The 27,392-nt window shown below is 51.0% G+C and overlaps 1 protein-coding gene across 1 annotated transcript in view; it reads left to right on the top strand.

The window, feature by feature from the left end:
• Positions 1 to 27,392, top strand: part of TASOR2 (transcription activation suppressor family member 2) — a 37,258-nt gene that overhangs the window by 7,899 nt on the left and 1,967 nt on the right. The window contains exons 11-21 of the mRNA XM_075727583.1: positions 1,810 to 1,913; positions 5,402 to 5,474; positions 5,587 to 5,661; positions 11,309 to 12,109; positions 13,347 to 13,517; positions 15,354 to 16,281; positions 17,446 to 17,980; positions 19,364 to 22,960; positions 24,111 to 24,236; positions 24,781 to 24,934; positions 25,798 to 25,900. Coding sequence (XP_075583698.1) covers positions 1,810 to 1,913; positions 5,402 to 5,474; positions 5,587 to 5,661; positions 11,309 to 12,109; positions 13,347 to 13,517; positions 15,354 to 16,281; positions 17,446 to 17,980; positions 19,364 to 22,960; positions 24,111 to 24,236; positions 24,781 to 24,934; positions 25,798 to 25,900 — 6,667 coding nt within the window. The remainder of the gene's footprint in view (positions 1 to 1,809; positions 1,914 to 5,401; positions 5,475 to 5,586; positions 5,662 to 11,308; positions 12,110 to 13,346; positions 13,518 to 15,353; positions 16,282 to 17,445; positions 17,981 to 19,363; positions 22,961 to 24,110; positions 24,237 to 24,780; positions 24,935 to 25,797; positions 25,901 to 27,392) is intronic.

The following is a 27,392-nucleotide window of genomic DNA, read 5'->3' as shown; positions in this document are numbered from 1 at the left end:
TGTCTTGAAGGGTGGCTGATTGCAGGCAGCGCAAGGATGTTTTCCTGTCCTCACTTCATATGGTCTCCTGGTGTGATATAATCCTCTTACCAAAGCAGCCCTTTAATCTGCCCATTCCTGGGACAGGACAGATTGGGAGACCCTGTTCGGAGACCTGGGCTCCCATCCTGCAAAGTGCCAAACATGGCGCAACTGAGAGCAAATGCAGGGAGACAAACTTTCCCCTTCTTACATGATCTCCCCACGAGGTGAGGGACGCTCCACCTCTTGGGGTCTGACCCAGTGTCTCCTGCAGATGGGGGTAGCTGCCAGCCAAAGCCAAAAGATAAGGCTGCCTGCAGTAGCTTTGCGTCACGGGTAACCTACTTGTCACTTCGAGGGAACTGACAGTGACAGTGAATTGCAGCGTGAGAGGACTCCAGAAACCTTGGGGAGAGGCAGGGAATGCTCAGCAATCAGCAAATAAAAGCACAGATTTGGGGAAGGGAGAGAAAGGCTCTGCTGTCCCCTTAGGGATGCTAAGAGACACTGCTTGCCTATAGTCAGCCACTCTCTGTCCTGGTCAGCGCAGGGTGGGGAGGAGGGCACCTGTGTCTAATTACATTTTGGGGTTCGTATTACTGATTGATTTTTGGGTAGGAGTTTTGATGAGCCTGGCAGCTCTCAGCCCCAAGGTATTGAGCTCCCGATGGCTGTGAGTGGCTGCGTATTGCAGCGGACACGCGGTTACTGACATGGATACTGCAGGTTGCACGTGGAGAGCTCTGAATGTGATTTGCAGAAGCTCCAGGTGCATTTCTATGTCATCTTACACCAAAATAAGTGTGGACTGCTGCAGTGTTGCCTCCAGTCTGTGTATCAGCTCTGCTGAGCCAGGTCAGGGCACTGATCAGGCCAGCTGACAGCTAGGCTGTTCTGGAGGTTAGCATTCAGCTCGCAGTGCGGACGGACACGGGATAGTACTAGGGCAGGGGAGGAGACAGGAGAAGTGGGAGGAGGCCACATTGATGCTTGATGAAGGTGCTGTGGAGCCGCAGTCTTAGGGTTGGCTGGTGAAAGACGGGAGATGCTTGAACAGAAGAATTTTGCTGCAAGATTCAGGAGGGGTAAAGACGGGACCGAGATCTTGCCTTTGTTAAAGTCCCTTGGGCATCAGAGTGCAGAATAAGGATACTCCATAGCAGGGGAGAGTATGGCGTGTTAGAGTGAGGTATTTGCCTCTGAAAGGCTCCCTGTCTCTGTTGAAGGCCACAGCATTGGTTAAATTGATTTCGTTAGCTGCAGAGATAAGATAGGAAACATCTCTTGTGAACCATGGGTTGAAGGGGAAACTCACTGCGGTATGAAAGCATATACTAGCTTAGGAAATATTTTTAAGTTTTTTGTTAAACCCCAGTGCTTCCACCAATTGCACGCCCATCTTCCTGGTACGGGAGCACTTGTTTGTTCAGAGTTCATGCAAGAGGCACTGGGGACAATCTTTTTAGCAAGGCCTGTTGTGACAGGACAAGGAGTAATGGTTTTAAACTGAAGGAGGGTAGATTTAGACTGGATATAAGGAAGAAATTTTTTACAATGAGGGTGGTGAGGCAGTGGCACAGGTTGCCCAGAGAGGTGGTGGAGGCCCCATCCCTAGCAACATTCCAGGTCAGGTTGGACGGGGCTCTGAGCACCCTGATCTGGTTAAAGCTGTCCCTGCTCCCTGCAGGGGGTTGGGCTGGATGAGCTCTAAAGATCCCTTCCAACCCAAAGCATTCTGTGATTCTATGATTCTCTTTCAATGTCATATTCTCTCTCTTTTGTCTGCAGTCTGCTTTCAGGGACTTTACTTCAGTCTGTACGAAGTAGAAATATCTAATAAGGATCAATACAAAATGGATCGGCTAGTAGAAAATCTAAAGGAAAAGGACTTGGTAAGTATTTTAAAACATTGTCATTCTGTGAGGGAAATAGGCTTTTAAATGAACTTGGAACTTTTGGTAACATTATTGACAGATTCTGAACTAATGCAAAATGGAATTAATTTCCCTGCTTTAATTATTATTTTCCTGCTTGGTTAGTCTCAAACATAGTTTAGTTTTTCTGTATATAAACTGTTAACTGAAGATTACCCACTATGAGCTGGGAACTGATTTCTACAGTGACCACGCCCTGCTGAGCAGAAGACATTATACCAGGCAAACCTCTTCTTTGGCTATGTTTATGCCAGATGAGATTATTTTATTGTCTTTATTAAATGATTTCCCTCCTTCATTGCAAACAGCATGGTGGACAAGGACTGCAAGGGGATCTTATATATTAAGAAAGCAGAAGCAAAGTCTCCCAGTGCCAGAATCATAATTACTAAGCAAAAGACATAAGCTGTCACATTTCTGCCTTTCTCCCTCGTGCTGAAAAACAGCCCCCACTCAGCTAGATACTCAGAGTTACGCTGCCGAAACCTCATGGACTTCCGGGAGCTCTGAACGTGCTGAGATTTATTGGTTTTTTTAATGGGGAATTTCCCTTGCGGTATATTATCTGATAAGGCTTTTTTCCAGCACGCTGGGGTCGTCTTGTTCCCCGTGCAATTGTCACATCTCCTTGGGGCTCCAAGGGATAAACCTCACCCCTGTGGAGCCCAGCACCTGCCTCTCTGTTGGGATTTGTGGTCAGGTTGGGTTTGGCTTTGCTGCTGCTGGTTGCTCTCTCCCATCTGATGCTTCCTGTAGATGTAGGGTTGTAAATTCACGGCCGCAAACTCACAGCTGGCTGGGCGCTGCTTCCCCTCGCTGTAAGTTGGCAGTGGCCCATGAACTGCCTGGAAGTGCTGTTGCTGTGCGGCACTGCTGAAGAGCTGCCCACCGATGTGCAGCTTCCCACATGTAACGTAGCGGAGCACGTTTGTTGTGGATCCCCTTAAAAACACACTGACTCCCTAAAGTATTGATTAAACTATCTTTTATTGGTAACAACATGAGAAGAAAAAAAGGGGATAGGAAAGACAATCTCAATGTCCCTTCACGTGCAGGTAATCCTGAAGTGTGCAGCATAGAATCATAGAATGCTTTGGGTTGCAAGGGACCTTTACAGGCCATCCAGCCCAACCCCCTGCAGGGAGCAGGGACAGCTTTAACCAGATCAGGGTGCTCAGAGCCCCGTCCAACCTGACCTGGAATGTTGCTAGGGATGGGGCCTCCACCACCTCTCTGGGCAACCTATGCCAGTGCCTCACCACCCTCATTGTAAAAAATTTCTTCCTTATGTCTAGTCTAAATCTATTCTTCTTTAGTTTAAATCCATTATTCCTTGTCCTGTCACAACAGGCCTTGCTAAAAAGATTGTCCCCATCCTTCCTGTAGGCCCCCTTTAAGCACTGAAAGGCCACAGTAAGGTCTCCTTGCAGCCTTCTCTTCTCCAGGCTGGACAACCCCAACTCTCTCAGCCTGGCCTCATAGCAGAGGTGCTCCAGCCCTCGGATCACTTTTGTGGCCTCCTCTGGCCCCACTCCAGCAGGTTCATGCCCTTCTAGTGCTGAGGGCTTCAGAGCTGGACACAGTGCTCCAGGTGAGGTCTCACCAGAGCAGAGTAGAGGGGCAGAATCACCTCCCTCGACCTGCTGGCCACGCTTCTTTTGATGCAGCCCAGGATTCAGTTGGCTTTCTGGGCTGCAAGCACACATTGTTGGCATTAGTTGGACCTCTGGCTGGGGCACAGATCTGTCTGTGCTACAGCTCATCTTGAGGTTCCCAGCATCTGAAGGGACATAAGCTTATCTATGCTATCCCTTTTTTCTTCTCCTGTTCTCACCGATAAAAGACAGTTTAATCAATACTTTACAGAGTCCAAGTGCCTTTCTTACTGGGATCCGTGACAACCGCTTGTTCCGGTGCATTACACCGTGTCTGCAGCCACTGAGGGTTATAACATACATCCTGCCAAGCAGTGCTGGGGTCTCTAGAGGAGCCAGGGAAAATGAGATAGTTGAGCTGTGGCTGTGAGCAGTGTGGTATTGAAAGCCATCAGGAGCATTTTTTTCCTAAATCTTCCCCACCCTCATGTATCTGTCAAACTGGATTAAAGTATGTCCCCTGTTTCAATGAGGAAACAGTCGCAGCCTATTTTGGGTGTGCTTCTTCCTTCCCCTTAGCATGCTGTTGAATGGCCCACGGGTGAATCCGCTTTGGCGGCAGCTCCCAAAACTACGAATGAAAAATGCCCTCTGTCTCCTTTCCCTTTCAGTGGTGCATGGGCCAGGCACCCACCTTGCACAGGGTCCAAGTGAACATGAAAGGGTGGCTGGGGCTAGGTGGGGTTGCCTGAGGCCAGCTGCATTTCTCTGGGTGCTGAGTGATGTCTCTCAGCTGTGTCAGGTGGCTGCTGCCTTGTGGCTTGAATTTCCTCCTCACCTGCCTGAAAATCATCCTGTCGGTGAGAAACCGCAGCTATTTCATTGAGCTGGATTTATGCAGCAGAGATGCTGGCTCTTATCCCTTCTGCTGTGCTGGCTTGAGACAACCAAAGCAAGGAGCTGCTGTTCTGAATAGTAAATATTACACTGAAATTGTTCAGCATTTCCAAAGTTGTTCTGTTGTCCTAGAGAAATGAGGCTGCGGGCATTAATCCAATCCTCTGTTATGTCTGAACATACTGAATGGGATCAGCAAAGTTTCACAGAGCATTAGAAGCCCTAGGGTTATTCAGTTCCTGTAGGTTTCCTGACAAGATGTGTCTGCATGGAAGAAAGAGATCCAGATGGGTGTCCCCACGGAGGGAAAGGCAGTCCAAGCCAAGCTTCTGTGACGAGGAATCAAACAACACCCGAACACAAGAAAAGCCTCGATAAGTGCACGTAACTTTTTAGACATGCGGTCATCCAGCAGGATGAGACAGTGTCGCAGGAGTCTCTTAGACTCAGCAAATTTTTTTTCACATATTCATTGATACTGATGCTGCTAATAAGCAAGCTGCATGGCCTGACTTTCAGTCAGGCTTGTGGCTGGGACAGTTGGTTGTGTTTTGTCAGATGCCGGTGTCCGGTTTTGCTTTCCCTGCTGGGAAAACCTTGGGCTGTGGAAACCAATTCCTGGCTAAGATGCCCAGGAGCTTTTGAACTGAAGGGACTAAGATTATTCACCTTGTTCATTAATTACAGCTAGTTTGGCTAAGCATATTTATTTTTTTAAGGAACAGATGGGAGGAATTTGAGAGCTGAATAACAACATAAATGGAATGCTTTCGGTTACAGGTCCCAGTTGACCCAAGTGACACGGACTGAACAGTGTCCTGCTCAGCAGGGAATGAGCTGGTGGTGTTGGCACACGTTCACCGGCAATTAGGGCTTGTTGACAGTCATGCTGAGTGATATAAAGTGTGCTAAGGAGGAGAGGGAGTGCACTAACTTTCTATGTGTTTGTTATAGGCAATCATCAAATATTTACAAGATCAAGGAGTCCTTCTCCTCCTCACATCCTCTGCCTTGGCACGAGATGATGGTAAGACATGGCTACGTAGAAACCAATATCTGTGCTTAAACATTCTGCTCTGTTTTAGAGATGGAGGGTGGGCACCCTCAGTCTAAACAAAACCTGTTGCTTGCTTTCATAGGCTTCGACCCTAAGGAGCCCGTCAGCCTCCTGGCCCTGTTTCTGTTCACCTCGTCCCGGTCGGTGTGCCTGAGAGGTAGGGAGGTTCCCTTTGCTAGCTTCAGACACCGTGTTTTGGGTGTGGGATCCTCACCAGAGGGTCCTTACAGACAGGATACTCTCGAAGAGCTGGTTTCTCTGCTCAGAACCACCTACAGCTTTAGTGCAAAGGGTGTTAAAAGAGGAGAGAAAAGTCCCAACTCTCTAGCTGTGCTGCTTTTGGATCTGGACAGGCTGGATCGGTGGGCCAAGGCCAGTTGTATGAGGTTCAACAAGGCCAAGTGCCGGGTCCTGTGCTTGGGTCACAACAACCCCATGCAACGCTTCAGGCTTGGGGAAGAGTGGCTGGAAAGCTGCCTGGCCGAAAAGGACCTGGGGGTGCTGCTTGACAGCTGGCTGAACATGAGCCAGCAGTGTGCCCAGGTGGCCAAGAAGGCCAACAGCATCCTGGCTTGTATCAGGAATAGTGTGGCCAGCAGGAGCAGGGAGGTGATTGTGCCCCTGTACTCAGCGCTGGTGAGGCCGCACCTGGAATGCTGTGTCCAGTTTTGGGCCCCTCAATAGAAGAAGGACATTGAGGTGCTGGAGCGTGTCCAGAGAAGGGCAACGGAGCTGGGGAAGGGTCTGGAGCACAGGGCTGATGGGGAGCGGCTGAGGGAGCTGGGGTTGTTCAGCCTGGAGAGGAGGAGGCTGAGGGGAGACCTTGTCGCTTTCTACAACTACCTGAAAGGAGGTTGTAGTGAGGTGGGTGTTGGTCTCTTCTCCCAAGTAGTTAGCGATGAGAGGAAATAGGCTTAAGCTGCGCCAGGGGAGGTTTAGATTGGATATTAGGAAAAATTTCTTCACGGAGAGTAGTCAAGCATTGGAACAGGCTGCCCAGAGAGGTGGTGGAGTCCCCATCCCTGGAAGTGTTCAAAAAACGGGTAGATGTGGCAGTCTGGGACATGATTCAGTGGGCATGGTGGTGTTTGGTTGATGGTTGGACTGATGATCTTAGAGGTCCTTTCCAAACTTAATGATTCCTAGTTTTTACTTTCATTAAAAAATAATCCAGCCACCAAGCCAGGAAAGATGAAATTAATTATGATTCTTCCCTTAACTGGTTTAGTGGTGGACTTGGTAGTGTTAGGTTAATGGTTGGACTGGATGATCTTAAAGGTCTTTTCCAACCTAAACGATTCCATGATTTGATGATTTTAAGCTGATCTAAACCAGGTTCCCTGCCTTGCCCATTCACTTGCACATCCTTGCCCCTTTGCAGGAAGTTCATGTGAGTAACAAATAATTACTTTTCTCCCTCTCAGTCAGTTTTCAGCAGCATCTGCTCCCTGAACTGTCTTATGTGCGCACATGGGAGTCTGACTCCTGCAAAGCCTGCCTTACATCCCTAAAGGTGCGCTGGAGCTGTGCTCAGGGGGCAGAACGACATGTGGCACTCACTAGACCCTGCGCGGAGCTGATGTGATTTGCTAAACCAGCAGGAAAACAGCCTGCCCTGAAAAATAACTTAATTTTTTTTTTGCTGAGATTACAAGTAAAACAGGCTCCGTGAAAGGTCGCTGCTGGCGTGGGGAGGGAGACCAGAGGTGGGGGAGGGGCATTGCTCCCTAAAGAGCAGCAAGGGTTTGGAGGCTCAGCCGTTATGTGTGACTTCTCTGCTGTGGGATCCGTAAATGCTGGTAGTGGGGCCGTGACGACTGGTCAGGGTGCGTGACGGGTGAAGGAAGGAGTCAGGGAGATGGTGTCGGGCAGAGCTGCGGTGCTTTGCTGCCATCAAGGTGAGTCACAGCTCTGGGACCTGGGAAGTGAATCCAGGCTGTCTGTAGCCCCAAAACATGCTTCTTTTCATGCAGAACAAACACAGAGGCACTAAATAAGAGAAAATTGTTGACACGCCAGGAGGACAAGATGTCATCCAAAGGGACCTGGACAAGCTAGAGAGGTGGGCCTGTGTGAATCTCATGAGGTTCAACAAGGCCAAGTGCAAGGTCCTGCACCTGGGACGGGGCAACCCCCGATATCAATACAGGCTGGGGGATGAAGGGATGGAGAGCATCCCTGCGGAGAAGGACTTGGGGGTACTGGTAGATGAAAAGCTGGACATGAGCCGGCAGTGTGTGCTCGCAGCCCAGAAAGCCAACGATATACTGGGCTGCATCCCCAGCAGTGTGGCCAGCAGGTCGAGGGAGGGGATTCTGCCCCTCTACTCTGCTCTGGTGAGACCTCACCTGCAGCCCTGCATCCAGCTCTGGGGCCCTCAGCACAAGAAGGACATGGACCTGTTGGAGCGGGGCCAGAGGAGGCCACAAAAATGATCCGAGGGCTGGAACACCTCTGCTATGAGGCCAGGCTGAGAGAGTTGGGGTTGTTCAGCCTGGAGAAGAGAAGGCTGTGGGGAGACCTTACTGTGGCCTTTCAGTGCTCAAAGGGGGCCTACAGGAAGGATGGGGACAATCTTTTTAATAAGGCCTGTTGTGACAGGACAAGGAATAATGGATTTAAACTAAAGAAGACTAGATTTAGACTAGACATAAGGAAGAAATTTTTTACAATGAGGGTGGTGAAGCACTGGCACAGGTTGCCCAGAGAGGTAGTGGAGGCCCCATCCCTGGAAACATTCAAGGCCAGGTTGGACAGGGCTCTGAGCAGCCTGATCTGGTTAAAGCTGTCCCTGCTCCCTGCAGGGGGTTGGGCTGGATGGCCTGTAAAGGTCCCTTCCAACCCAAAGCATTCTATGATTCTATGAAAATAAAGATTGCACAGTTTGAACCTGCAGATCTTGAATTAAGAATGAGCCTCAACCTCTTTTGCGTTTGCCTCAAGTTTTCTCTGTATCTCTTGGCTTTTTGCTGCACTGTCTATGTGGAAATATTCACACTACAATTTCCTCTTGTGGACATAAAGAAAGTTACTGCTCTGCCTCCCCTGGACAGCTTCATCCACACACCTCTCACTGCATCCACTCCACCAGTAATACTTCTAGCCTTGCAGATCCCCAAGCAACATATAAACAGGGGCCATTTGCTCTGCGTAACTCTGGCTTGCTCTTTTTTGAGTCATCCTAGGGACGAGCCAAGAGACTGTTTATGCCAGCACACACTGGTATTTCAGTCCGTCTCTGTGTGAGTGATGGCTGGCATTGCTGACAGAGCTGCACAGGACATACCCATCGCCTCTCCCCGGAAGACAAAATCGGCAGAAAAGCCAACAGGACCTACCAGCGCATCCAAGCATGGATTGCTTTGTCCGTTTCGGTGTTTAACCTCCAGCTGTAAACTTTTTCCTACAGGATCCACATACGAAGTGGGCTTGTAAGTCGAGTGAAGACGTGATGGTAACTTGGCAGTGTGGAGTGCAAATGTCTTTTGATGCCTGAATTCAGTCAGCCTAACTTTAAGGACGTGCTGCTGGTGGCTGTAGTAGCATGGCAACTTTCTTAGTTTCTTTCTAGGTGAAGGAGAGAGACAGGTTCCTCCTGAGGCAGACTGAAGATCCAAAGTGCCAGGTCAAACCTGGGAACAGGTTGTTGCTGTGCTGCCTGAAGCAAGGGCCTGAAGTTGGTTGAGGTGAAGGGGGGAAACGCATGGAGACCAGACGAGGTGGGAACTTGCCACCCAGATATTGCGATCTTGCCGACCAGCCCTGCCAACGGTCAGAAAATACCCTCTGGAGCAGATGGATCTATTCCTGAAAGGCTGACTGCGAGCACTGTATGCCCGGGGAGAGGAGAACAGGGCAAGGAGGTATTTATCTGGAAGAAGGTTATTGTGGAAGAAGGTGGTGGAGACAGGAGAGGGCACCAGGCATAAGGAGAGTCCCAGAGCGAAGATGGTGCAAGCAGCTGGTTGGTAGGAAGGTTTGGGGCTGTAGCAGATGTTGCGTGTGGCTGGTGTTGATCTAAAGAGGAGGCAAAGCCTGGGCAACCGGAGGGTAGCTGGTAGCGAAGCGAAGAGGCTGGGGGAGAGGATAATGTTGAGCAAACACTCCATGTTGTTACATGACACAATCTGAATGTTCATGGCTTCCAGATGTTTTCCCTCTGGTGCTAGCGGCACTCCTGCACATGCTGTCCTGTTCTGCCTACGCAAGCAGCGTTACCCCAGCCAGCTCTGACTGTCCCCTGGGTCCAAGACCTCTTCTTGCTGGGATTATAAACCCTTTTTCCTTTAGGGCTTCTCCTTTCTATGAAGATAAGCAGAACCGTGCAGCGGTTTGGGATTGAAAAGGGATGGTCATCAAAGATGGCAGGGGTGCAGAGGAGATGCAAAGAGAAAAGGAGGGTGAAGGATGGACTCATTTGAAGTCGCTCAGCTCAGACTCGAAGCATGAATAATGTTTCCTGTTTCAAAACAGGCGGCCTCTGAAGCTGTTCCTTTCCTGTCCAGACAGCTGTCGGCAGGAATGTGGGGCAGGCGTAACAAGCCCACTGTGCAGACGTGCTGCAGCATTCCTGAGCCAGCAGCAGAGTCAGGCAGCTGGGATGTGGCTCGTGGGGATGCCTGGGCTTGCCGGTAACAAGGACCAGCATTGCCAGTGCAAGGCAGCAGCAGGGCCAATAGGCAAAGAAAATCACACACCTGGAAAGGGAAGAGAAATGCCTTTGCCTTGCTGGGAAGGGATGTGATGGGGAAGGGCACTGGGGTTGTCAGCCTGGCCCTGCAGCCAAAAGAAACCTCGGAGTCAGAGTATAACACGCAGATGGGCCAAGCCTGCAGGTGCAAAGTGCCAACATCAGGCTGCTGGCTTGCAGCGGAGGAAGCCGGATAAGTCTGGCTTCTGCAGAAAGGGAGCTCCACTGACAGGCTCTGCATATCACACTGGCTTTCCAGGCATTTCCAGACACCGAGAGGATACTGCTGTGCCAAGCAGAGCCTACTTCCATGGTGACATCTGCGAGGGCAGGCGCTCTCGAGCTCTGGGACTCGTTCATGTTGATCCCTATTGGGAGCTAAACTTTATGATACTACGCGCTGTACGTGGTAGGGTGTTAGTCCTGCTGAAATGAGAAGCACCAACTGTTTTCAGTAGGATCAGTCCTTCAGCTTTAGAAAATCAGCCAGAGGTTCATGTTCTTGATTTATACGGTCCCCAGGTCTGCTTGGGGAAGCCTGTGTTCCCCGTCCCGCTCCAGAGCACTAATGTGTGTCTTCATGTCAACTGCATCCACCTACACTGACAGCAGGTAGAGATGGAGCTGCTGGAAGTTGCATGTGAACAGGGACATAAACAACACAAGTGATCTGAAAATGGTGCTAGTCTAAGCACCGTGCATGGACAGCCCTAAATTTAAACAGGTTTAAAAAAAAAACCCCAAAAACCATGTGTTTTTGGAGCTCTGACTGTCCTAAATGTTGGATTTAGAGAGAATTGCTGGAATGAAGGGACTTAGACCACTATGTGTGCGATCTCACCCTGTATTTTCCTGTAGAACGGGGCTAGCTGATACAACAGCAGTCTTTCATCTTAGTTTAATCCGCTTTTGACTCCCACGTGCAATTCTTTTTTACCTTAAGCAGTTACAAGCATCCGTCAAACCAAGACATTGCCCCTGGGGCTAGCTTTTTGTAGATTGGCTTCTGGGGCTTTCATAGCTTTCATGTTCTCTTAGCATATAACAGTGAGGTGATTTGGAGAATTTACTCCTTTTTTAATATGAGTAAAATTCTGTTTTTTTCCTTTTGCAGTTGAAAAGCACGATCCAAAAGATGAAAGGGAAGATAGTGACATCTCATTAAAAACAGCCTCAGTTTTGCCTGGACTTCGCTATGCCGTACAGAAAGCCACCGATTCTTCGTGGGGGGACAGAGTCAGCGCTAGCATACGTATCAAACAGCACTTCCAGGAATACGCAAAGCTGGATCAAAGTCTACAGCCCACCTCTGGCCAAACCAGCAAAATTCCCCTTTCTTCTCTCCTCTCGCCAGCCGAGGATGAATGTGCTAATCCCTTCAAAAAATGCACAGTGCAGTCCTTCTCCCAGCTGCAGCATTATCTCTCCGATCCCAGCAGCTATACTCTGGACATGTCAGCTGCCTTAGGATGTTTGACTGGTGCTGTTCAGTCTCTTTGCTGTGATTCAGAGACTGATTGTAAAGTGGACTTCTCTTCAGCTGTGCCACCGGACCCTACTTGTCCCAACACAGCAGTGGAAATAAAAGTCAAAAGTGAAAACCCAAAGCCTACAGTGGGGCTGGACCAGAGTGGTGAAGGGCCTGCAAAAGATGTCAACTCAACCAGCAAGCTACGGGTGCAGCAGAGCAGGAGGAAATCCAGCCAAGCCGTTGTGACCAGCACCAGGACGAAATGGTCACCCCTCAAGATGCAAATGCATCCTATGGGGGACAGCAGCAGGAACAGGAAAGCAACCAAGAAGAAGAAAATCAGCATCGCTTTCTCTTTTTCTAAAAAGCCAGGCCTCACGGCCAACTCCAACGAGCCCATGCTTAAACTGGCCAATTTGCAGTTTCCGCACAGAAGGAAAAGAGGTAAGTGCTGTATAACGGGACTGACTCCTCCTGCTTCTCCAGGGTATCCAGCCAGGATACTGAGGGTTCACTAGGAGCCGCGTCCCCTTGCCATCTTCCCGGGTGCCCAGAGCAAGTAGATGCCTCTTGAGAGCATCCAAATACGTCTGTGGTGATGTCTCCGCAGTCTCTCGTTCAACCTGGGAAGAAGCCCAGGGCTATGACAGGGGATTTCAGTGAAGGTGCCTGAAACCCGGTGCAGTGGTCCATGCTGTTGTCTTCCTTTGCTTACGAGTGACTGCATAGGGACATCGGCCAGGTCATGGTTATTGCATCCCTTGTCCACAGGCTGTCGATGGCTCAGGCAAGGAGCAGTTGCCAAACCCACAGTCATTACAGGCTGCCTAGATAACCAGCTACCCTACATGGTCTTGTCGTGACTCCCTGAGAGTCAACTTTCTTGCTGTGGCCTTGAGGAAACAAGAAGTGTGAGATTGATCACACCCAACTTACTCTTCTGAAAGCTGGTATCTGGCCTGAGCTGCTCACGCGAGGTGTCTCAATGGCATAAATTGTCCTCCGAAGGCTCCTTGTCTCACTGCCCAGGATAGGCTGAGCCTGTCCTTTTGAGCCAGCCTGAGCCTCCACCTGATTTGTAGAGACACTCAAAGTGGGTTGAGATGAAACGTGGCTGAAAACATCTGAAGGAACCTCTCCTGGCATTTACATACATCACAGGTAGTGGCAGCGACGGGGGAAATGGGCTGTCATGCAGCACAGGGGGTGGGCATGGTGTCTGCCCACTGTGGGCTGAAGTCAGCTCTGATTCACAGTCCATCGAGCTCTGTCCTGGGACACATTGCCTCGGGCCTGGGTGACGTTGCTGATGGATCTGGGAGAGGTTCTTATGTGCTTCTTGGAGACGTAAATAAGCACCCTCAGGGTGCATGTGTGCCAGGCAGGCGTTAGAGTGACTTATCCCCCGAGAACGCCTATTCTAGGCCAGGAAAACAGGCTTTAAATGAGCTTAAGAAGCGATGCTTAATTTTTAATAACTGCTTACTGATCACTTGCATCGGTAACAAACCCATTTGTAAGAACAGATGCATAAATCAAGTCGTTGAAGACTACTCTGCTGCTGCCAGTTTGTCCTAGAGCAGTCCTTCCACTTTCCTTAACTGGATATTTTGCAATTACTCCTTTTTAATCTGAATATGTCTCACACCAAAACAAATCCCCTCCCTTTTCCTTGTCCCAGGTGCGGAGGTCCTGTCTGCAGAATTTGTACACAAAACACAGTCTGAACCTGTTTGGAAGGAAACCTCAGCTCCCGACGATCCTGGCTTGGAAACAAAGAGACCAAAGACACTGAAGAACCCAGACATGAAAAAAGTTCCTGTTGCTGAGACTGTCACGAAGCCAGTGAAAAGTAAGTTGCTAAAAGGTGTGGCTAACAGCCCATCAAAGCATCAAGCCAAAAAGCAAGCAGAAGGTGGTAAGAGCGCTGTTCCCTGTGGAAATCATTCCTTTAAAAGCTGAGCCATCGAGCAGCACAGTCAGGTGATGGTAGTCACAGCACGTTCAGCAGCAGCTGAAGGGCCTTACCACATTTAGCGCCGAGGGTCTTGCTTGGTGTCTGGGTACTGTTGCCCCACAGCCTGCAGGCTCCCAGTTGTGCACTCATAGCGTAAAAACATGAAGGCGACTGTGCAAATCACCGTTACAGGACGTCCAAACCACACGGGGTCTTTTCTGAGTCCTTTCCAAAGCCCTCAGTTTGCATCCTTGGCAAACTGCTGGGATAGTTTAAAAAGCCTGATTTTTAACTGCTGAGCTCTGAAACTGTGTTGAGGCAGCTCATGGACAGAGGATTGTACCCTCTGCTCGTAGCCAGCATCTGCCTAGATTTTTAGTCTGTTATGTTGTAAATCCAGTCGTTTTAAAAAAGAGTTGAATTGTCGCAGCCTTTGCAGACAGACTGCAGCAGATTTAAGAGGCAGCGTGGACAGCCCCTGAGCGTAGCGTCTGCAGGTGCTGGCTGGGAGTCTGCTGTTAAACTGAGAACTAGTATTACGGTGCCAAAAAAAATGCTGGAACAGGAGAGTCATTTTCTGTTAATTTGTCATCTTTTCTCACACTCGCGCTGTGATGTCCTTTTTCAGATCTGTCTCTGGTCTTTCTTTTTCCCCTTCCCGGGCGAGGCGGAGGCTTTGGAGACTAGTTTAGCCCCCTCAGCTCGGTTTATCCATTCTTCTTGGTCTTTTATTGCCACGTGTTCCTGAAACGTGGCACTTTGCATCAGCGTGTGTGTATCAAACGCCGCCCCTCGTTGCCTGTGTCACATGGGGGTTCCTGGAGCAGATCTGGCCAGTGCTCTCACACAGGCAGGGTGTCAGATGGGTCATGCTGAATACCAGGATCTGCCAAAAATGCAAAATCAGAGTGTTTAGAAATAAATAATTTATATGTTTTACTATGCCGTTCCCAAGGAAATGAAATGTAACACGTGGGACCTTAGCACAGATGTAATTTAATAAGGTTTTACTTGAAGAAAGATTTTTGTGCTGGTTTTTAGTAGAAAGCATTAACCTTGTTTAATGACTTCATACTGTTTTTACGAATGTGGGCTTTGAGCCATGGTGAGGGGCATTTTTAACGCTGAAAACTAAATGAACACCTAATTTGCTGTGCTCTGACTGCTTTTGGGAGCCCCCAGGTTTCTGCATATGCTCTGAAGTACAGCTCAGGGGCAGGTTATGCTCTTGAGAGGTTGTGCAGTGGGAAGCATGACAGCAGAGTGGTTTTTCTCTCTGTTTTAGAGATGGTTTTTTGTGACTGTGGATTATTGAAAGCATAGCACGGGGTTTATCTGAGAAAATTGCAAATACTCAAACTAGAGGAAAATTTAAAGGAAAAAAAAAAGATTAAGGGAACACTTAAAATATCTCAGGTTGTATTTAAGTGGCCAAACTACCCTATGCACAGAGGCCAAAGGAAATTTTGTTCACTCTGGATCCCGTGCCTTTTATTTCTGAGGATAAACCCCTTTCCTGCAGTTGCTTAGATCCCAACTCTGGATCCTTTTGTAGCAGCCATGAAGGTGGTTTTGTAGTACGATCATCGAGGTGGGGTTTTTTTCAAGTGTGCAAATTCCGTGTTGGAGAGAGACTTTTTTCCTGCCAAACTGAAAGCCTGCTTTGAACCCCTTCTTGAGGCAGAGCTCTGTGGCCTTCATTTATTCTCTGAATTTGTTTTTCTCACGCAGAGTGGAAGGAGCCATCCTCTGTCCACCCGAGCGAAGTTTCTTCCCAATGCCACGGAGCAGATAGCCAAACAAGTGAGATTTACCCAGGCGGGGCTGCTGATCCCGGTTTTGATCTGGAGAGGAATGACTATGAGTCCCACGCCTTGAACTTGCTGGCTGATCTGGCTCTGGGTTCTTGTATTCCTTCGTTTATCCCCAGGAACAGTGGGATGATGGCTGTGTCCTGCAGCCCCTCCAGCGACTCTGCAAAGGAGCAGCAGAGTCATCGCAAGCACAAATCCTTGCGTGTTGCTTCCGACCACGAATACCACAGGGTAGACAAGCTTGCAAAGGGAGCCACCTCTCCTAGCAAAGCATCACCAAACCAGAAGCTTCCTCCTGCTGAAAAAATAGACTTAAATGACTTGGCCTCTATTCCCAGGGAGAAAAGCCCCGGGATTTTCAGCAAGAAGAACAGTGCGAGCCCCAGCCCTGCAAAACCCCATGCGTTGCCTCCAAGAGAGACTCAAGAAGCTGCCGAGGTGAACAAGCACTCCTTCATCTCTGCCGAGCACTCGTATGCGTCGCAGCTGCCTGAGCACTCAAAGAAACACCTGTATCCCAGAGGTGCCCCTTACCCTGCACCAGCACCTTCCAGAAACGGAACCAGGAACGCCCAAGCAGGACCCCTGGTTGGGAAAGTCCTGCCTTTCCGCCACCAGCAGAACAGCACCCACCACCAGCGGCCCTTCAAAGCTGTGACAATGAGGCGCAGGAGCAGCCTGCTCTCCCCCAGGCTGAAGGAGGACTTCGCCAAGTCCCACACAGTGAACGTGTGCGGCGAGTCCGTGAAGGTGACGTGCCACTGGGAGACAGAGTATCTCTTCAATTTGGACAGCAGGTACACCAACGATGCCCTGGAGAAAACCGTCATCCGTGCCCTGCATGGGTAAGTCAGTCTGGAAGGCCATCTGCAGGGGATGTCTCTTGCTGGATACCTGGAGAGATTTTTGGAGGGGCTTTCTTTGCTCTTTTTTGGTTTGCTTTGCATGATAATTGCCTTTTTCCCCATGCTCAGATGCCCGGTGTTGCTGTGTTAAAGCTGGTGTGCCTTCCCTGTGGAGAAGGAGTTGGGGATACTGGTGGGTGACAAATTGGACATGAGCCGGCAAGGTGCGCTTGCAGCCCAGAAAGCCACTCATATCCTGGCTGGCATCACAAGAAGTGTGGCCAGCAGGTCGAGGGAGGTGATGCTCCCCCTCTGCTCTGCTCTGATGAGGCCTCATCTGGAACACTGCGTCCAGCTCTGGGGCCCTCAGCCCAGGACAGACATGGACCTGTTGGAGCAGGTCCAGAGGAGGCCACAAAAATGATCCAAGGGCTGGAGCACCTCTGCTATGAGGCCAGGCTGAGAGAGTTGGGGTTGTTCAGCCTGGAAAAGAGAAGGCTGCAGGGAGACTTTATTGCAGCCTTTCGTTATGGTGGAGTCACCATCCCTGGAAGTGTTCAAAAAACGGGTAGATATGGCACTTCGGGACATGGTTCAGTCTAGTCTACCCTTGATTGGTTTAGTGTGGACTTGGTAGTGTAGGTTAATGGTTGGACTGGATGATCTTAAAGGTCTTCTCCAACCTAAACAATTCTATGATTCTATGATTCTATGCCAAGGGTGGTGAGACGCTGGCACAGGTTGCCCAGAGAAGCTGTGGATGCCCCATCACTGGAAGAGTTCAAGGTCAGGTTGGACGGGGCTCTGAGCAACCTGACCTAGTGGAAGGTGTCCCTGGCATCTTCCCCCATGACGGGGCGGGGATTGGACTAGATGGTCTTTAAAGGTCCCTCCTAACCCAAACCATTCTATGATTCCTGTGTCTCTGCAGCTAGAATTGGTACCTAGAGCCATGAACAGAAGTCCTCCTTTGCAGCTGTGAGTTTCTTTTTTTTTCAACAAGCTGGAAAAAACACATCAAGGGATTTGTGTCTGCAGCTGGGCATTTGCAGCCCTCCTGCATTGGGGCTTAGCGTCGTGGGGAACCAGGAGATGAGTTACCTTGTGCTAAACAACTGGAGGGAGGATGAAGACATTTCAAGCTGTGTTTGCTTTTCCTTCCAGGCCCTGGGACCCTGATCTGCCCGACGATGTGGATGAGATGAAGCTGATACTTCATATGTGGGTGGCTCTTTTCTACAGCAAACCCAGCAAATTCCTGAGCAGCACGAGGAAGGTGGTGGAGCACAGCAACCCCGAGAAGTATGTCTCAATAAACAGCACTGGGGACTTTCTTGAGCTGAGTGATGATGGTGAGGATTGTTTTGGGTTGGAGACGTGCCCTGCAGACTCTCGGTCAGACCCTGACCAGACTCCCAGCAGCTCTCTGGATCACAGCACGCGTTGCCAGGGACCTTTCCGCCCAGAGGAGAGCCCTGCAGACTCTCAGACCGATGCTGATGGGGCTCCTGGTGTTGTCGATAGTACGGTTTCATCTTCTTCAGGGGAGCTGCCCTGTGGGGAGGAGGAGCCTTCCTCCACAAGCTGTCCCGGGAGCCTTTCCCTCACTGAACATGCTGATGAGGGCCTGGCTGTGAAAGACAGGCAGCCGGCGGTCATTCCTGAGGAGCGTGTGCATGATGTCTCAACCATCACTGCGGTAAGAGCTTGGAGTTTGGGTGATACGAGTCTGCAGCACACACAATGCATTTTGTGCTTATAGGAGTAGGATCTTCTGAGAGGAGTGGAGCGGACGTCCTTGTGGGCTCTCTTAGAGCCAGGTAGTGGGGGTCCCCAAAGCAGGATGGAGAAGCGTCCCCCCAGCATTTAGCTGCCCCAAGTTATTGCCACGCAGACGTGCTCAGAGTCAGCATAAAAAAGCTGAAAGCTTCAGTCCAGGCTTGGATTTCCTCTTGGACTGAGCTGGTATCCCTGGGCTCTGGCACAAGCTGTATCTATCCCTGTCCAAGGGAGCAGGGCCTTGACATGGATGCTCTCCAAGGGGGAGGAATTCCAAAGAATTAGAGCAGTGACAGTGTTGAGCTCGGCATCCGTCCCAGGTTTCGGCTGCGAGCTGTGCAGGCCTGGCCGAGGTCTCAGACCTGCACTTAACTGAGGGAGGAGAGGAACCACAAACACCCCAGACTGACACTCAAAAGCCTGCCTGTCTCCTGTGGGCAACTGCATTTGTCTGCCTGTGGACGCAGGAGCCCAGACGTGTCACGGGACACAGCACAGCCTTTCCTCCACTGGTTTGGGAGAGCTGAGGTTTGCTGGCTTGGAAGGGTTTCCCTCACACAGATAGCAGTGCAGTGCTTTGCAACATTTCCCTCACCTCTCCAGCAAAATTAGTTAATATTCCATTCTGGGTAGGGTTTTTTAAATTATTTTTTATAGTTTCTACAGTTTACAGATGGTCAGGAGTGGAGGTACTTGGGTAAAATTAAAACATGGGTGTCTGATGACATTTTTCAAGCCTGAGTTGAAATAATTCCTTTAAAACTCCTGCTCTGAACACACGGGCAGCTGCCATACGGCTGCAACTGTTTTGCATGAAGGAAAAAATATCCCAGTGTTTTTTACCACCTGGGTTTAGTGCTGTGGAGCAGGCAGAAGTGTTTTGTGAGGAAGTGTGGGATCACTGTCCGTAGGGTCCATATAGCTTTCTTGGATAGATAAACACAGTAGAGATAAGAGGATGCTGCTGCATACATTACCTCTGGGCACCAGCTGATGGCCCCTGCACAGTTTGGCCTATTTTTAAGGCATTTCATGGCATAAAGAAGGTAGAAAGTTTCAAAACCTTTCCCTGGCTGTCTGCGGGACTCTGCTTGGCAGCTGCAGTGGGGATGGTGGTGTCTCATGTGGGGTAAGGATTCAACTTAGACTTATTTTAGAGACAAACTAATGTCCTCAGGTGCTGTGGGAATGGTTGTACTCACAAAGTTTGAGCATTTAAAAATGTCCATGTCCTCCTGCATGGGGGTGTCAGCTTTTGCATTTGCCTCCCTTGAAGATTAACCTCTGAATTGTGTTGTTTCAGGAGGAGCCGCCCAAGGAGGGGCTGCCGGATGCTACGATCGCCTCCAGCCTTTCCACCGAGCTTGGCAATGCCAGCAAGCCCCCAGCTGCGCTGGGCAGGGAAAGCCCATGCAGCCAAGCCCCAAGTTCCAGTATAGCTCCCTGGAGTGCTGCGCCGAGTGCGCTGTGTGGACATGGAGAGCAGCAAGAGAGCGGGTGGGCATCAGGGTCAGGGGATGGCCCTGGCCCTCCTGAGGAAAGGAAGAACATGGGAGACGCTGGGCACTGTATGGAGGTTGAGGACGGCAGCTGGGCCACCAGTGACGGACCGCAACATGTCTGTGATTCAATGCTCTTAGAAACGAGTCCCAAAAGTGCAAAGCCCGATGGAGTCAGCAGGGAATGGAGGGAATCACAAGAGCCCTTCGGACATCCAGAAAAAGAGGAGGAAGAGGTGGAGGAGGGAAAAAAAGAGAAAGAGGACTCTGAATACGAAAGCACGGTCCTGGGGCCTGTTGATTTAGCATTTTCTGAAAGTGGTGATGCCGACATGGAGCATGAAAACAGCGAGCAAAAGCCAGTGAATTCAGCATGTCTGAAGGACTTTGGCCTTCCCGAAGAGGGCTCGGTGCCCAGCCGCACTGCGTTGGCGTTCCCCTGCCCAGGCAGATCAACACCAGTGCTGTTAGATGGGACTGGGACTGGCCCTCAGGAGCTTCCTGGTGAGATGGCACCAGGTCTGGACACGCTGCAGGAGCCCTGGGAGGCTCTGGCCACCTCAGGTGCAGAGACAAACAGTGTTGGTTTGGCACACCAACAAGCCAGTCCAGCCGATCTGGGGTCGCCCCGTGACAGCGGATTGATGCTGACGTTACCATCTGATCCAAGCCTTGTCTGTGGGGCACAGCCAGACAGCATTACAGGCAATGTGGGAGCTGCCGGGGAGACACTCAGGGACAGTTTGGAGCAGAAAGACAAGGATTGTGCGCCCTCTGCAGAAACATGGGTGCCTGCTGGGAGCGAAGCTGCCGGCACAGCTGGTCTCGGGTCGCCGTTCGGCCAGGGACTGTCACTAACCTCGTCCCCTGACTCCAGCTCTGTCTGCTTCGCCTCTCTTGATAGAGCAACAGATCCGGGGGCTGCTCAAGAGGACCAGAAGGCCATGGCAAGCAGCCAGTCTCCGTCCCAGAGTAGCCTGGGAGGGAGCAGCTGCCTCTCCCAAAAGTGCGGAGGCGACGTTTATGCTGACCTCACTTTACTGAGCACCAGTGAATCAAACCAAGAAGGGAGCGAGGTTTTGGTGGAAGAACAGCATAGCAGCCCTTCTGCCAACCAGACAGATGTGCTGGATGAGTCCTTGGGAGCAGGTGATGGCCAGGACTTCGCCTTCAACTGTACAGCCTTAGCAGGTAACTCTGAAGCTGGGGAGGGCGATGATGTGTGCATCGATGCAGAGAAGTCCCCCAGGAACGATGAAACGAACGCAGGAATGGTGATGAGCCCACCGCAGGAGCCAGAGACCTCTCTTCATGACCTGCTGGAATCGGAGCCCTCCTCCCTGGTGAGAGAGGGGATGTCTGCCATGAAGGAGCACCCTAGGCAGCAGCAGAGCTCCCCAGACAGCCTGTCCCCACCTGCCCACGCAGGCTCAGCTCCTGCTTTTTCCCCCCAGCAGGACCCTCACACCCATGGTGGAGATGCAGACCCCGCCACGCACTTGTTAGAGCAAAGCAAGCAGGTGCCAGTCCTGTGCCAACATGGGAGGTCCTGCGAGCAAATAGGTGCTGCAGAAGTGAGTGTGGCTGCCAAGAGCCCGCATGGCTCCTTAAAGCCCAGATGTGCAGAAGAAGTGAAAAAAGACACAGGTCTGTGCCATGTAGAGCCGGCGAGGAGCTCCCCTGTGGATGTGCTTGTGCCAGATGACCCAGGATCGGTGCTGCCTCCTCCTCCACCTGGTCACAAGGCAGGTCTGCACAGCGCTGAGCAGAACTCAGTCCTTGATGTGCACCCCAAGATGCTCTCTCCTGGCATGAGTCCGGTTCCAGACAGTGCCCCATGGTCCTGTTGCATGGGCACCTGCCCCAGGTGTGCCAGCCCTGGGGGCCAAGCAGTGGATGCAGTAGGGAGCCACAAGAAGGAACCCATCCTGCCTGAGGATTCAGAAGGAGGAAGCGGCATCCATCTTGCCAGTCCCGCATCTTTTTCAGCAGGGGAGTTGCTCATGCCGTTGTGCGAGCCCCAGTCTGTGTGCAACCAGGGTGAGCACAAGGCCGAGGGATCTGACGCGTTTGCTGATCTGCACCATGCCAGCATGGAGGTGGGAGAGGAAGAAATCCCCACTCTCCCCTTCCCGACGTTGCCGTTACTTGTGCACAGGGTGCTCTCTGGAGAAAGCCTGAAGCTTAGTGACACTGAGGATATTTCGGACGTGCTCCTGAGGGCAAAGCAGCTCCCCAGCAAAGACAGATGCATGGGCTTGACCTTTGATGATCTATTTGAGACTTTTTCTGGCAACTCAGACCAGGAGTATTCTGGGGAGACTTCCCGGTCCCTGCTTACAGCCAGGGGTTCCTACAGCACGAGATCCACGGATGCTGCAGGCACAAGGACTAACTGCAATTCCCCCTCCACGAGCTCGGGGCACATGGAGGGGTGCAGCGAGGACTGGAGCTTGCTGGGCATGGAGCGGGGCTGCTCACAGGCTGAGCACTGCTGGTCACCTGGCCCGGGGGAAACCAGCAGCAGGCACGTTCCACCGTATGTCAATATTAGGGACAGCCAGGGGATTGCCAAGGACTACCGGAACTTTGTGGTCACCAAGAAGTGCCAGGAGAGCATGGGAAATTTGCAGACTTCGAAGAGGCACAGCCACTGTTCAGGGCAGTCTCATTTGTTAAGGTCACTGATAGGGACTTCGAGGGGTTTTGAGGAAATCACCCAGCACACTTTGGACATGGAGTGTCTCCGTTTCCATTATAAGCTAAAACAAATCCTAAAGAGTGGGAAACCACCCTTTTCTACCTCCAAAAGCATCTTTCCAAAAGACTTTTCTCCCCAGGCGATGTCTGAGACATTGTCTGTGCGAGAAGCTCCCATCCCACTCTCCCCGCGGAGCAGGAGCCCTTTGCAGGTGACAGTCCTGCCCTCTGACACGTGGCCGAGCGGGCTTGGCTGCCACCAGCGAAGCAGCTGGCATGGGGACCCGTGTACCCCGTGGCTGGACACCCTCTGTGACAAGAGGAGCAGGGCCAGATCCCAGAGCCAGGGCTGCGCGGCTCCCTTCCACCTCAGCAAGCTCAAATATGATAATAAGCTAAAGGACTCGTGGGGAGACATTGCTGTCATCCTCGATGAGTACGCCGAGTTCAACAGGGTGATGCTGAGCAGGGCTGAGATGGAGAGTGAGGGTGGAGGGCCGGTCCCGGCGCATGGGGAGGCTGCAAGCAAGTGGACGTGCACGTCCCTTCCCAGGAGGATAGCTGCCTTCGAGGAGATGATCGGGGACCTGTGCAGCACGCTGTGTTTCCACCTGCACAGCGTGGCCAAGGAGGCTTGCAGCCGCACCGGCATGTTCTACCTGGTGGAGACGGGCAAGGACCCTTTCTTTGCAAAAGTGAAGGTAACAGCCAGTCCCACCAGCCTGGATGGGGAGGGGTGGCCCTGGGGTGAGAGCTGAGGGCAGCAGGAGCAGGCGCAGAGCAAACTTCCTCAACCCGACGTGGATGGTGTTTGGTTCCCTTAAGCCAGGAGCCGCCTCTGCCATTTCATCTCAGCTCCTGCCGCCAGAAATTATTTCATAGAATCATTTAGGTTGGAAAAGACCCTTAAGATCATCAAGTCCAAATGTAAACCTAACACTGCCACGTCCACCACTAAACCATGTCCCTAAGCACCACATCTACACGTCTTTTAAATACCTCCAGGGATGGTGACTCCACCACTTCCCTGGCAGTTCCAATGCTTGACAACCCTTTCAGTGAAGAAATTCTTCCCAATATCCAATGTAAACCTCCCCTGGTGTAACTTGAGGCCGTTTCTTCTTGTCCTATCACCGGAACATCCCCTGGGCCAAAACAGATTGGAGTTCATGTAGAAGCAGCCCAAACTCAACCCCCCGAAGGTGGCTTTTGCTTGAGCTCTGATTAAAGGGTTCGAAACTCGGGGAGGGTGATTGCATGGGAAGATTTTGCTGCTCCAAAATAGCAAGGAGGCTTCATGCATGGTACAGTGAGATGCTTGAGGTGGTTTTCTAAAAGGTTTTTGTCAACAAAGGTAAATGGCTGCTTCCTCCACCTCCAGCTGGAGCCCCAGCCTGGAGCACACCATGCTTTTGACAGACAGACACCGTAGGCTGCCCTTGGCACCAGGGTGTCTGATTGGGGTTGCTGTCATGCTCCTCCCTCCTCTCCCCAGGCACATGTACGCCAGGAGTGTGGCACCACTATTGTGAAGATATTCTCCGTACAAACCTTAGAATCATAGAATGAGTCATTCAGGTTGGAGAAGACCTTTAAGATCATCCAGTCCAACCATTAACCTAACACTACCAAGTCCACCTCTAAACCAACTAAGGGTAGAGTCATAATTAATTTCATCTTTCCTGGTTTGGTGGCTGGATTATTTTTTAATGAAAGTGAAACTAGAACAGAACCATTAAGGTTGGAAAAGATCTCTGAGATCATCAGTCCAACCATCAACCCAACACCACCATGTCCACTAAACCATGTCCCAAAAAAACTTCTTACGTGCTGCAATGATTTCTGTTTCAGACCTTGCTGAAGAAAGACGGCCACATGGAGATCGAGCCTCTGAGCTTCTGTGAAGCGAAACACCTGGATGCTGACAGGCTGCTCGTCATCATCAGGAACGAGGACATTTCCTCACATATCCACAATGTAAGACCTGAGTCCGTCCTTTTTTTCTACCGGCAGCATTTTTGAATATCAGGATCCATTTTAAAGGTTTTTAAATTTTACACTATATATAGCTGTAGATTTAATTGTCAGTCTCTGCGGATACACTGTTCTCTCCACTGAAAGAACAGTGCTTCATGAAGAACTGTTAAAAACAAATGTCTCAAAAACATGAAGCCTGTCAGTTCTACTTTTCTTCTGTCTCCATTTTTGATCACTGAATAACATCATTTGGAGTAGCCCAGCTCAGAGGAGTCAGGCTGGGCTTATCTTGTGTAACGGAGCAGTTCAGCCAGGCTTTGGCTCATGGGAGCCAGTGAATATTGCGGCAGACTGAGCTGCCGGTAGCTCCCCGTACCATCGTCCACAGCTTTGGGGTCAGGCTATGGAGACACGAGAGCCAGGGTGACGCAGACAGAGGACGGGGTGGGCTCCCCGGGTCTCCCAGGAGCGGTGTGAACTGCAGAGCGGTGCAAATGCTGTTGAAACGCAGCTGTGTGCACAAAAGCGTGTCTGCCTCGAACAGGTCCCGTGCTTGCTGGAGCTAAAGCACTGTCCGAACGTGGTGTTTGCCGGAGTGGACAGCCCCGAAGATATAACAGATCGCACGTACCAGGAGCTGTTTCATACCGGTGGCTTCGTGGTGTCTGACAACGAGGTGTTGGAAACAGTAACGCTGGGTGAGTCTCACTACGGCCTCTTGCTTGGATGCAAACACACAGTGTTGGCTCCTGGCCTTGTCCACTGGTTTGCCAACACCTTCCAAAAACTTGCCATGGGTGTCCTCTGCTCCTGCTTTTCCCTCTGCTTGACATTTGTAGACCCCATCTGGATAGCGGGTCCGTGTCTGGGCTTCCAAAAACATCCAAGTACAGCAAGGGCCACCAAGATGGTCAGGGGCTGGAGCAGGGGTGGTACAAGGACGTTCAGCCTGGTGAAGGGAGGGCAAAGGGGAGACCTAGTTGCTGTCTTCATCTCCGTAATAGGAAGGGGCAGAGAAAATGGAGCCACGCTCCTCCTGGAGATGCACAGTGATGGGACAAGAGGTGACAGGGACAAGTTGCTCTTTTACTTATTAGGAAGAAAAAAAAAATCATAGAATCATAGAATGGTTTGGGTTGGAAGGGACCTTTAGAGCTCATCCAGCCCAACCCCCTGCAGTGAGCAGGGACAGCTTTAACCAGATCAGGCTGCTCAGAGCCCCGTCCAACCTGACCTGGAATGTTTCCAGGGATGGGGCCTCCACTACCTCTCTGGGCAACCCGTTCAAGTGCTTGACCACCCTCATTGTAAAAAATTTCTTCCTTGTCTAAATCTACCCTCCTTTAGTTTAAAATTCACAGCAAGTGTGTTCAAACACCAGGACAGGATCCCAGTTTCACGACCCAGGTTGTGAATCTCCATCCTTGGAGATCTTCAAACCTCACCTAACCAAAGCCCTGAGCAACCTCAGGTGTCCCAGCTTTGAGCAGGGGTTGGGCCAGAGACCCCCAGGCACCCTTTCCACCCTCAGTTTACCCTCCGGTTCTTGCTGTCTCCCCAGGCCAACTGAAAGAGGTAGTGAAGGTGCTGGAGAAGCTGAACAGAAGCGGGAGGTGGAAGTGGCTCCTTCACTACAAGGAGAGCAAGAAGCTCAGAGATGTCAGGTAAGGGCTCTGCGGTGGCAGCTCCCTCATCCCCGCTGTCCTCGTCACCGCAGCAAGGACGCGCCCACCGTGGTGGAGTGTGGTGTCCCATTCGCTGCACTCAGTGCAGGGGCACAGGGCGAGTTAGGTGCCTCTGGTTGGATTTTGGCCTCTTAGAAGATGAATTTGAAGATTTTTGTTTAAGTAAGAACTTTTCTTATCAGTGAGTGACCGTGTGCCTCAAGTCTGGAATTGCCAGAGGTCAGCATTTGCAAGTAAAGTGCGATAGATTTTTTTTTTTTTTAATACCGATATGAGATGGAGCAGCAGGACATTGGACCTGCAGAGGATCAGATGGCCTGAAATGTTGCGTCTTGCACGTGATCCTGGATGAGGCAGAGCTCTGGCAGCTGCTTCTTGCACCCCGCTGTATCTCCATAAGGCAGTTCCTCTCCTCTGTTTGGCAGAGACGCCCTCTGTGAGCGTTACAGCCTGCAAGTGGCTTGAGGAAAGGCACAAATTTCGTCTGCGGAGCTGCACGCTCCGAAAGCTGCCTCTGCAAACTGCCCCTTCCCACCAGCTCACCCCAGGTCCTGCACACACACACACCCCGGGAGCTCGGGGTGCCTTCCCGGGCCTCCCACTGCCCCGCTGTCTCTTTGCTGTTTCTTTTTCTGTCCCATCGCTTGTCTGATTTGGGTGAGCGATGAGGAGCTCTGACTTTGTAACGTGGAGAGGAACTGGGGTGTCTTGGGGAGCACGTAAAATCAAACCCTGCTGGGAAAAGCAGAACTTCTCCTGTTTGTATTTGCTACTTATTTTAGGTTATTTGCAACAATGTGTATTTAAAAGATGCCATTTGAAAAAGAGAAGTAAGAGGGCAAATGTTTTTGTTGTGGTTTAACTCCAGCTGGCAACCAAGCCCCATACAGCCGCTTGCTCACTCCCCCACTGTGGGATGGGGGAGAGAATCGGAAGGATAAAAGTGGAAAACTCGTGGGTTGAGATAAAGACGGTTTAATAGGGAAAGCGAAAGTCGCGCACGCAAGCAAAGCAAAGCAAGGAATTCATTCACTGCTTCCCATGGGCAGGCAGGTGTTCAGCCATCTGCAGGGAAGCCGGGCTCCATCACGCGTAACGGTGACTTGGGAAGACAAACGCCATCACTCCGAACGTCCCCAATTCCTTCTGCTTCCCCCAGCTCCGTGTGCTGAGCATGAGGCCACACGGCGTGGGACATCCCTGGGGTCAGCTGTCCCGGCCGTGTCCCCTCCCAGCTCCTTGTGCCCCCCAGCCTGCTCGCTGTGGGGTGGGTGGGAGGCGGAAAAGGCCTTGGCTCTGTGGAAGCACTGCTCGGCAGTAACTAAAACATCGCTGTGTTATCTGCACTGTTTCCAGCACAAATCCAAGCCATAGCCCCATACCAGCTACTGTGAAGAAAATGAACTCTACCCCAGCCAAAACGAGCACAATTTTCCATTGCAGTGTCCTGCTTTTATCATGTTTGAAGTCA

This window comes from Pelecanus crispus, chromosome 1 (genome assembly GCF_030463565.1).
Source record: "Pelecanus crispus isolate bPelCri1 chromosome 1, bPelCri1.pri, whole genome shotgun sequence".
NCBI classification, from domain to species: domain Eukaryota; kingdom Metazoa; phylum Chordata; class Aves; order Pelecaniformes; family Pelecanidae; genus Pelecanus; species Pelecanus crispus.
The sequence above is the reverse complement of the archived record's forward strand: the minus strand, read 5'-3'. Positions and strand labels throughout refer to the sequence as shown.